Source organism: Sciurus carolinensis, chromosome 11, assembly GCF_902686445.1.
Source record: "Sciurus carolinensis chromosome 11, mSciCar1.2, whole genome shotgun sequence".
Lineage (NCBI taxonomy): Eukaryota > Metazoa > Chordata > Mammalia > Rodentia > Sciuridae > Sciurus > Sciurus carolinensis.
This window is the reverse complement of record NC_062223.1, coordinates 58,709,443-58,720,535: the sequence shown is the minus strand read 5'-3', so window position 1 is coordinate 58,720,535 and position 11,093 is coordinate 58,709,443. Positions and strand designations below refer to the sequence as shown.

At 51.6% G+C, this 11,093-nt stretch overlaps 1 protein-coding gene across 1 annotated transcript in view; it reads right to left on the bottom strand.

Annotated features, from left to right (window-relative positions):
- Nucleotides 1-2,731: 2,731 nt before the first annotated feature.
- Ptpn5 (protein tyrosine phosphatase non-receptor type 5) overlaps nucleotides 2,732-11,093 on the bottom strand; it is a 56,719-nt gene continuing 48,357 nt past the window's right edge. The window contains exons 11-16 of the mRNA XM_047517922.1: nucleotides 8,052-8,131; nucleotides 7,758-7,895; nucleotides 7,111-7,221; nucleotides 4,454-4,614; nucleotides 4,247-4,360; nucleotides 2,732-3,854 (exon numbers count right to left, since the gene is read on the bottom strand). Of these exons, the coding sequence (XP_047373878.1) occupies nucleotides 3,761-3,854; nucleotides 4,247-4,360; nucleotides 4,454-4,614; nucleotides 7,111-7,221; nucleotides 7,758-7,895; nucleotides 8,052-8,131 (698 nt within the window). The 3' untranslated portion in view covers nucleotides 2,732-3,760. The remainder of the gene's footprint in view (nucleotides 3,855-4,246; nucleotides 4,361-4,453; nucleotides 4,615-7,110; nucleotides 7,222-7,757; nucleotides 7,896-8,051; nucleotides 8,132-11,093) is intronic.

The window sequence follows — 11,093 nt, the reverse complement described above, 5'->3', positions numbered from 1 at the left end:
TGCGCTTGTGTGTGGTGGGCGGTGGGAATGCACAGGAAAGGGTGAGGAGCACAGGCCTTTGTTCTCTGGCCTCTCTTTTCCTTGCTCTTTATCTGTCTTTCTCTGATTGATTCCAAGTACCAATGGGCCTGTTCCCTCTCTAGGTAACCCAAAACAATTCCAAGTTCTTGGAAGGGTAAGTTACAGAGCTGAGACTAAGTAAACCAACCAAGTAAGATCCACAGGTGCTCGAGGATACCTGTTGATAGCTACATGAACTTGGAGGGCAGTACTGGGTGTTTCATCAGGAGGTAATGACGTGGGACCCGAGAAGGAACTTCCTGACTAAACCATACTGCAGCATGCCTTAGAAGGAAGTTCTGGATCTTTTTTCAGGGTCCTGGGGACCCTAGGCTTTGGTGGAATGCTAAGACAGATGACCATACATTCCCACAGCTCTGCTTTCATTTATGACACAGTAAAGGCAGAGGTTTAGTTTATATTCCTTACAATTTTGTTTGAACCAGTATAATTCAACCACATTAAAAAAGAAACACTAAAACATCTCCTTCCCACGCCTAGGTGCCCCATCTCCCATGCTCCCCTGAGAGGTACCACATATGGTCTTCGGTCTCCTTCATGAGAACATGGATGCATGTTCCTGTCTTTTTTTTTTTTTTTTTAACATGCCAGGTAGTCTATTATACACACTCTTCTGTCCCTTTCATTTTTCACTTAATATTATCTTGGAGATCTTTGCATGCCAGTTCATAAAGAATTTCTTCATTCTCAACAGCTCTACAGTATCCAGTAAATGAATATACCTGCCTCCTTTAACCAGCATGCCAATTTAAAACACCTTATTTGGCATATGAGGAAAACTTATGTCTATGAGAAAAGACCAGTCCACTGTCGAAGTTTGCTCAGAACAGAGTTCTGATGCTGCTTCTCCTTTTTTTCGTGTACTAGGGATTAAAACCAGGGGTGTTTAACCACTGAGTCACATCTCAGGCCCTTTTTATTTTTTGAGACAGGGTGTTGCTAAGTTGCTGAGGCTGGTTTCAAACTTGTGATCCTCCTGCCTCAGCTTCCTAGGTCACTGCAATTATAAGCGAATGCCACCATGCTTGGTAAGTCATAGCTTCTTGACTCCCAGGCCAGTGGCCTTCCAGGGAACTCAAAAACCTTCTCCTGAAATCAGCATTTTGAGGCTGACCCCCCATACGTATATACCCACTTTAAACAAACTTCTAACTTTGGGTTCTGAGACCACTTCTCTGTACCTTCAGGGGCTCATAAGTTACCAGCCTGGGCCCCCTTCCAGGGGGAAGAGGGAGGCCTTACCTTCTGAACTGACCAGTACCTTCCAATACTTGAATGCTGTATCCACGGCTTGGGGTTCAGCTAGTGCCTGAGCTTCAGGGTGTCCGTCTCCTTCTTCTTTGCCCCAACAGCGGGCACTGAGGGTCATCAGTTCCTTAAATACCTGGCCCCCTGGGGGGATCCCTTACTTAGGCTCTTATCTCAGCTGGATGGCACACAGCTTCAGGGGTGGGAAGTTGGGGAGGGAAGCAAGCTGGAGGTCTGGAGGAAATGCTGGGGACCAGGTGGGAGGGAGGCAGAGGGTGGTGATCTCTGAGTAGGTTTTTTGTTCCCTTGTGGTAGAGGTTTAGCTTCTCCCTGCTGCTGTGTGGGACCTCTCTGAGCCAATCATGTCAGTGTGTGTACACGTACATGCTCAGGTATATACGTATGCACAGTCCAGCAGGGCTTGGGAGAAAAGCCCCGGGTCTTTGTTTTCCTGGGACGTGCTGGGGAAGTTCTGGGGGTCTGCCACTTTGCACCAATTCAGGGGGCTGAACACTACATGTGTGGTGCATGCACAGCCTGAGTGGCCTCACAGGGCCACCCTGGGAGAGGAGGGAAATGTCAGCTCTCTTCCTGCTTCCCACTCCACAGCCTGATTCCTGTAATCTGGGTAGAAGGGCACATCCTTTTGGAGGTAGATCTCTATTTGAGGCATGGAGAGCATGCCCCATCAGAGCTACTTCAGCCACCTCCCTGTTCTTTCCCCATTATCTGTAGCACACCCTGCACATTTGGACCTATGGCCAACCCACTCAAGGTTCTGGTATCTTGCTAGGCTGGCCAGCAGCCCCACCCTGCACCCACTCCTGCCCTGGGGTGACCCCCATCTACCATGAGTGGTGTCACAGCTACTTTTGCTCCATCCCATGGGGAAGGGGATAAGAATAGAGCAGGAGTGTCTGGGATGGCTTAGGATCGGGTTCCCTGCGTCCCTTGGGAGGGGCTACTCTCATCCAAGCCTTACAAGGGAAATTGCTGGGCTGCAGCTGCTGTTGGGACCAGTGGGGCTACCATGGGATAAATGGGCTGAATAACAAGGAGGGGCCTGGGTGTGACCTAAGTATCCCCTTTTCTCATCTCTAGCCCCTTGTTGAATCCAGTGACCTTCTGGCACTGCGCCTTCTTTGGAAGCCTCCTACACCTGTCTTTGAGGCTCCTGATAGCCTAGGGCACCTGGGTGGGTTAGGGCTGAGAGTGTGTAAGAATCCTGCAGAATGGATTTATTTTCAAATTTGGATGCCTCATACTCTGAATCTCCACAAGGGACACCAGTGAACATGAGGGTCCAGCTGTGTGTGCTTGTGCTGGGAAAGAGGGGCACACAGCTCAGGGAGTGCAAGGGACAGGTAAATCACAAAGACCTGGGAGGCTAGTTTTGCTCAAAATGCTCTGTTTATTGCTCTATTCAATGACCACGAGCGAATTATAAAAAGACGCCAAATGTCTCTGTCTGCCGTGGAATAAATATTTAAAGTTATCAATAAAAACACGTGGCTCCAAGATAACACATGTTGCCAAAGAGTCATGCATGCCCAGCTGATGGGCTCTCACCACACGCATGGACACGGGAACACACGCAGAGCGACACACAGCAAGACTTTTGGGAAGGCTTTTCCACAGTGACAGAAAAATGTCTTACACAGATCTGGGGCCAAGTCCCTGCCCCATCCTTGGAGCTCCCCTCCCCCACCCGCTTCAGGGCCCAGATCCTCTGGGTTCCCCACCCGCATCTGTCCCCTTCTAATGCCTCCTGAGGTCATCCGACACCAAGAGGTCATCCTGGCTGTGATGCCCATCCCAACCCAGAGACCTTCCCTAGCTGGGATCTCTGCCAAACCCTCAGGAGCTCCCCATGTCTGGCATCCAGGTTGTCAGCCCCACCCTCTACCTACTGGTCCCAGTAACTGGGTGCAAATGCAATTTGCCTGTTGGGAGAAGTGGGAGTGGGGGCCCAAGTTCGGCACCTCTGCCTGGGCTTAGGGACTGGAGCACATTACTCCTTTCCTGGGCTGAGGAGACACAGTGTCCGGTACAGACAGCAGAGATGGATGGACAGACAGAACACACTGCAGGAGGACACTTGGAGTGAGGCATGGAAACATTTTGGATCAAGTAGCAATGGTACCATCATTAAAAACTGAGGTGTGGGTCAGGCCCTGGGGCCCAAGGCCTGGCCTGGCACTTTCCTCCCCCACCCTCCCCCACTCCCCGATATGTACAGTAGGAAGAGCTATGCTGGGGGTAGGGGCCAGGCCAGGCTAATAGAGGAGGGAGGAGAGCAGATCGAAGAGAAGGAAAAGGGACAGATAGGATCAGGGAGCAGGCCAGACCCAAGGCAAGGCCCTGGGTGACTGGAGTGAGGGCCCAGACTCAGGCTGGGCAGTGCCCAGTGGACCTCGGAATAGAAGCGTGGTCATTCTGGGGATTGGCGGGACAGCTGCTTCTCATAGAGGCTCATGACATGGTGCACAAACTGGTACTGCTCACACGTCTGGATCATGCCACCCCTGCCCAGCAGAGATGCAAAGTGGGATGGGGTCACTAAGGGATGGGTTGCAGGAGGGGGCCCCAAACCCATGGAGTCCTAATCATTTTTGAGGCATGCCAGGGTCCTTGTGCAGTTTGGAGGGACCAACCCTTGCCAGCCAATGCCCCTGCCCTTTCTCGTCAGGGACGCAGATGATGTGTCCCCTGCTCTCAGCCCATCCTGTCTGCCAGCTGTTTTTCTTCCCCTTTCTTCCGGAAGAAGAACTGTATGGATCTTGCCCTCCCACCTGCCATTCTCCATATTCCCTCCGTATTATCTACCCATCAGCCCATGCCTGCTGTGTCATCTTCCCCCACCCCTGTGCACACGTCAGTCTCCCCCCGTGCCCCCACCACTGCCTGTTGGGCTGACCTGTCCTGACGGAGCTGGCATGTGGTCTTCAGGATGTCCACCACACCCTCCTGCCGCAGCTGCTGGCAGCAGATGCTGGTGGCAATGAAGCAGCCGGTCCTCCCGATCCCTGCACTGAGGGCCGAGGGGACGGGCAGGGTGAGGGACAGAGTACCCAGGGATGGAGAGTGACTGACCCTACCCCAGTGGGTGGCTAGGAGAACCCACCTGCAGTGGACGACGATGGGGGCACAGTGGGGCCCCTCCTGCTGGGCTGCCTCCTCTACCTCCCGCACCAGGTGCAGGAGTGGGGGGGCCCGGTCTGGGGTCTTCTGGTCAGGCCAGGATGTGAACCAGTAATGCTTCAGGCCTCGCTCTTCAGCCCCACTCTGCCCAGGAGACAGAGGCCCACCCCAGATACAAGTGAACACTCTCAGCCCACAAACCATCCAGAGAGGGAGATGGGGTGGAAGGAGGATGAACATAGGAAGGACCTGGGGAGTGGGAGCCCTTAGCCCTCCCATCTACACCATGCTGCCCCGGGACACCAGAGAGGCCCAAAGCCAGCTTGGTACTGGGGCTGGTCTTTAGTTCTTCCCCCACAACTCCAGGATCATCCAAGAGAGGCCAAGAGCTCCTTCTCCAAGTCATTACTGTCTCCAGGTTCCTTTTGACAAATGTCCCAGGCGTCCCTTAGTCACATGACCTGGAGGCCTGGGACTCTTCCTTTCTCCTGATTATGCTTTGCTTGCCCCATCTCACTATCCTCATTAGGTGTTATTTCCTCTCCACTACCACCACCCCACTTTGACCTTAACCATCTCTCCACTACCCTGAGATCCCTCCTCCTCCCTAATCACACAGGGCCCACAGAAGTTGAAGTGGTCTGTCCATAACACGAATCTGGACTTGTTACTCTGTGCTTAAAACCCTCTGCTAAGGACTGAATGTGTCCCTCCACCCCCAACACCAAATTCACATGCTGAAACCCAATTCCCAGTGTAAGGGCATTTGAAGGTGGAGTCCTTGGAAGGTGATTCAGTCCTGAGGGTAGAACCCTTGTGAATGGGATTCATGTCCTTATATAAAAGGCCCCAGAGAGCTCCCTCAACCTTCTGCCATGAACCAGGAAGTGAGCCCTCGCCAGAACCTGACCATGCTGCTGCTTTAACCCCAGACTCCCCAGCCTCCAGAACTGTGAGAAGTAAAGCTCTTGTTTATAAACCACTCAGTCTGTGGTATTTGTTATAGCAGCCTGCACAGACTAAGATACCCTTCAGTGGCTCTTATAGCTTTCTGAATAAAACCCATTTTCCTTAGTTCTTAGCCTGGCAAATGAGACCTCTGGCATAGGCTCTACCTTCCAGGCACATATGCTGCCCTGGTGTACTTGGAATGGATGCTCCTGCAAATGGCCTGTGGATAAAATCTCTGTAGCACGGCATGTGCATATGCACACACACACACACACACACACACACACACACACACACACAGCTGTTCCACCTTCCATGCCTTTGCTTTTACTTTTTCCTCTGTAGGAATTCTTTCCCCGCTTGTCTGCCCTCAGTCACTCTTACTCATCCTTTGAGCACCCATTCAGCATCGCCACTTTCAGGAAGCTCTCCCTGAGCATGCCAGCTAGCAGAGTCCTTCTGCATCCTTAGCTATCTCTAGTTTACTTACCACCTTCTGCATGCTTCTTGAGCAGAGTCTAGGCTTTGGACAGCAGTGTTCCCAGGACCCAACCCAGAACCAAGCTCAGGGAAGGTATTTGTAATGGTTTATGGACAAAAACAAATACCCTCAAACTCCAAGATGCCCTTTCCCCCGCTAACCAGCCCCATGACATTGTGAAGATGAGTTAGCCCCCAACCCTCTCATCTGAGTTTTTCTTCCTGGGAAATTTCTACTTAGAAAGCTGTTCCTTAGGTCCTTGGGTTACCTGGCTGTGACAACTACTATAGCCACTGATCCTCACTCCCTGGCTCCTCACGCCCTCCAGAAAGACCTGAAGGGGATGCTCAGGTGGGCACTGCCCTCTGGGGACTGAGATGCCCCCTGATATTCTGCTTAGCACCCTATCCAGTGGAAGAGGGGACAGTTCAGAGGGATGAGTTTCCGGCCTTGAGCTCACTTTCTGCGGCTTGCCCCGTGGCTGTCACCATCTATGGACTTCCCAGGCTGCTTGCAGATAGGGTGTCAGCTTCTTGATGCCTGGCTCACCTCTTCTTCCCTTCAGAGTTATAATAGACTCCACTTCCCCCAAACATGGATCTTATCATTTCTCAAAATCAGAACCTATTAATCCTTCTGATTCCAAAGGAACAGTCTCTTCTGTTATGCTGATCCTGGAGGAAGTACAGCTTCAGGGTGGGAGGATGCCCTCCCCCACTCTGGCTGTTTTGTATTGCTCATATTTTGTGTTACTTCCTTTTTCTTCACATTTTCTGTTAACCAGGGAAGTGCCTGCCCCCTGGTGGACATATTGGGTATGTCATCCCAGTTGAAGAGATGTTTCTAGGTTGGATCTCAAAGTCAAAATGAACCCTCGGTTATAAGGACAATGCTGGAGGTTGTGGAATTCTCTCACCCAGACAGTACTGGCCTTGGGAGCATTTAAGGCTGAGCTAAAAGACATTATTAGTGGCAGTGTAGAAAATGAGCCCAACAGCATTAAATGCAACTGTGGTTTGGTAAATGCAGTTGGGGTTTGGTTGAACCTCTCCATTCACCACTTCCTCACCCCTGCTTACCAGTGAATCCTGGGAGAGAGAGAGACCTTTACTTCAGCTACAGTGTACTCTGAGACCTTGTTCTCTGTGGAGTCCTCAATTAAACCGCCATGCCCCATCCTACCAGTCCAACCCAGCCCGGGTCCTTACCCTGAGGGAGATGAGTCGTAGCCGGTAATCCTCAGTGTGAATGACTTTCTGCACAGTGATCTCCACACCGTCATGCACCACCTGCTCCTCTGGCCAATACTCGGTGCACTTCTGCAGGGGCCCAGATCAGGTTTGGACATACCCCACCCCCCACCCTGATTCCCTCTCATTCTCTCCCAATGACTCTCCAGAGCTGAGGAATATACAAAAGCAACAGGTTTTCCGTTAGCATTGGGTGCCAATCTCAGCTTCGTCACCTATAAACTAATTCTCTTCTCCAAGCCTCAGTTTCCCCATCTGAAAATGGAAATAATACCCATTTTGACAGACTTCTATGGGGATTCAGTTGCATGGGTTATTACGTGGTCCAGACATAGATTGCATCGGTCCTGGCAGCCTGGGAGGCAGCAGCACCTTGTGCTTATGATCATGTGCACTGGGGTGGGAGAGACCAGGCCTCCGCTCTGCCTCTGACTGTCTAGCACTGAGCAAATGATTTAGCCTCACTGAGCCCCACATTTCCTCATCTGGACAGTGGAGTGAACACTACCAGTCCCACAAGATTGTCATAAGTATTAATATGAAAACAAGATGTGTGGCATAGGGCACAAAGCAGCAGACACTTGACAAAAGTGTGGGGTCCCTACCTCGTTCATCTCCTCGATGTTGGTGATCATGACAATGATGGGCGTGTGCTCCTGCCATACCATGCGCCAGAAGTCAGCGATCGTGCTGACGATGGGTCCCTGTGTGGCGATGTACACCTTCTCCTCCCCACCGTAGCCCTGTGGCCAGCCAAGTCCAGGGTCAACCTCAGAGGCAATGCTCTCAGAGCCCTGTCTCCACCCCAGGCTCTTCTGGGGCTTGCAGGAGCCAGACTGGAGGATGGTTCCATCAGGGCCTCTCTTTCGGTGGGAGGCCACTGGGATGGGGTTACATACCCGGATGTAGTTGGCGTTGATGTAGGAACTCAGAGGGTCATCAGGGTCGGGTGAGGTGAGACACACTCTGCTGTGAGGATCTGCAGGGGACAGGTGAGGCCATCCCATCTCTAGCTTACATAACCCTCTCATGCGTGCTGCGAGGGCCCACCGTCCCTGGCCCACTCTACAGCACCACATTTCTTCTGGGATCCTACCACTTCTTCTGTCCCCTGCACACTAGCACAATGCTGACCCATCCTTCTCCAGTCAGGCAGGTGATGATCCAGGATGAAGAGGAGGACACAGAGAGAGAGGCCCTGGGTCTCACCTCTGGCGGATCAACGCCTGCCCTCTGCCCCTAAAGCAGCCCTGGGCTCACTTGCACCTCGAATTCTGGTGTGAAGAAAGTTAGTTAAGGAAGGAATGACCTGGGTACAGAGCCTGGGCAGCAGGCAGCAGCTGGAGTATGAGGCTGTCACTGACTTCTGTGAGCTTGTAAACCACATGGCCTTTGTAAGCCTCAGTTTTCTCATCTGTTACATGGCGGTAAAGATATCCCTTTTTAGAGCTATTGGGAAAATAAATGAGAAAACAGAGGTGGAAGTGCTGTATAAATTGTAAAATGCTTTATAAATATGAAGGGCTGTTAAGATTGGGGGGTAGAAAGCTGAGGAGAATACTGGGATAAAAGGCCAAGGCTTCCACGTCTGAAATGAGACTGGAGGGTCTTTGTAGCACAGAGTTGTGTGCACCAAGAGTCCCTCCTACAATCTTTTCACTTGTGAAATCCCATGGTAACAGATTCCCATAACATCTTGTTCTTCCTGGAGTAGAATTTGTTTTGTTCCAGCCAGAGCCTCCCTGTGTCATCTAGTCTTGAGAGGCTGAGATTGGGACATTCTGTGGGGTGGGTGTCCAGGGAAGTTGGCTGGCACCCTGGAGTTGGTTACCAGATCACTGTCTTGTCCCCTTTCTGGGTCTCAGTTTCGCCACTGCAATAAGGAGGGCTGGAAGCCAGTGTGTACATTATGGGGCTCTCGAAGGCAGTTTGCAGGTGTCATTAAGAGACACGACCTAGCCAGAGAGCCTGGTCCAAATCTTGGCTCTATGGCTTCCCAGAACGTCAATGTGGACCATTTACTTAACCTCCTCTGCCTTATCTTCATCTGGGGATTCTCCTTCTACAATGACCTCATTTATCTTGTAAAGGTTAAAGGATTTAACATTAATAAATGGAGCCTTTAGATCAGCAAGTAGTGTGGGCCACAGTAAACACTACAGAGCTAGCTGCTCTTGTGACCAGTTTTACAACTTTTACCTTAATTGAATGGATAGAGAGGAGGAAGCAAACCTGGTGGGAGCAATAGGAGGTGATGTGCATACACCCCCTCCAGCCTGTTGCTTATCCCCGCCTACTCTCTGGGTCTTGGCCAGGGCCTTGCGGGTGGGCAGACTTCATGGAGAGGGGCACAGAAGGGTGGCAGGGCTGGAAAGGAGTGAGGGTGAGCAGGAGGGGACTTTGAGTGACCAGCAGAGGAGAGGAGCAGGAAGCTCTGCCTGGGTCATTTCCTTCTCCTTGGCTGTACCTGCCCAGATTAGATGCCAGAAGGACAATGGCTACCGCCCCTCTGGTCAGCTACCCAGGTCTTTGGTATTAAAGAACCATCGTGGAATGATGGCCCTTATTGAGCAATGACTGTGTCTGGGGCTGTGTGTGTGAAGGGACTCCGAGAGCAATAAGATGTGGTCCCTGCCCCAAAGAAGGCAGAGCCAGGCAGGCCAGTAGTGGTGTGTGAGTGGCAGGCAGGCCAGTAGTGGTGTGTGAGTGGCAGGCAGGCCAGTAGTGGTGTGTGAGTGGCAGGCAGGCCAGTAGTGGTGTGTGAGTGCTGGGGCTGTGGTAACAGAGAGGGCCTTTGACTTGATGGGGGTGGGTGGCTTTCCTGCAAGAGATGGCACCGCTGGAGTTGAAGGACCAGCAGAAAGAAGAGCAGGGAATACTGTTCTGTCAGATACAAGAGCGCACAGGGCCAAGGCCGGGATTGGCGAGAGAGGTAGCTGCAGAGGATCCAGCTGCCAGACTCTTACAGACTGTGCTTAGAAAGGGTGACAATGACAGTGTTTAAGGAGGAGAGGGACATGGTTAGATTTCTGTTTTGTACCATTTTGATGGCAACAGTAAAAGACAGACAGGAGAGGAGTGGAGTCCGGAAACCAGTCATGAAATTACTACCATGATCCAGAAAAGAATTATCAAGGGTCACAGGGCTGTCCTGAGTGGCACAACTCTGTGGAGCATTTATGTCAATGTAGTCTATGTAAATAGCACCCCTTAGAACTGGGCAACATGAAAGCTCAAACTCCAAAAATGTCGCTTTGTGGTGAGGATGGACAGGGGGCAAGAGTTGAGAGACATTCATTCATTCGAATAGGTGCAGAATGTCTACTATGTGTCAGGCACTATTTTGGTGCTTGGAACCCCATGGTGGTAGGAACAAAAATTTCCCCCCTGTATCTTGTTCTCAGTGCTGCCTGCGTTAGTGATTACCCTGACTATCCATAGACCTCTCTCTCCTACTAGACTGGGAGTTCCATGTGCACACAATCTGTGTCTCATTCATGTTTGAATTCTTGATCCTTGGGCAGGGGCTCAGAAAACACCCCAAATGAATGAGAGAACAAACCTCAGGGTGTCCTGCCTCTGAGAGGTGGCCTCTGCTAAGCTTGACCTGCCTTTTGTCCCCCAACTCAGTCTCTGAGGGTGCAGGATCTGTTCTTGCTGGACACATATGATTCTCTGCTGGGCTTGGAGGTCTGGAGGCTCAGGGGAATGGTTGGAGGTGGCTGGAGCCCATCAGCAATCCAATGGGGGACCATGTGGAACATGGCCTGACTCCAGTGGCCATTCTGAGAAGCCAGCAAAGCCCTACATTCTGGGGTGCCCCCATCCCTCCTTCCAGGTAGAGCTGGGAAGGGGAGGGAAAGAGAGGGAAGAGGTGACAGCCCTGAGTAATGCATCCTGGCCTTAAATGGTGCTTTGTTTAACCGGAACTACCTAGAGAC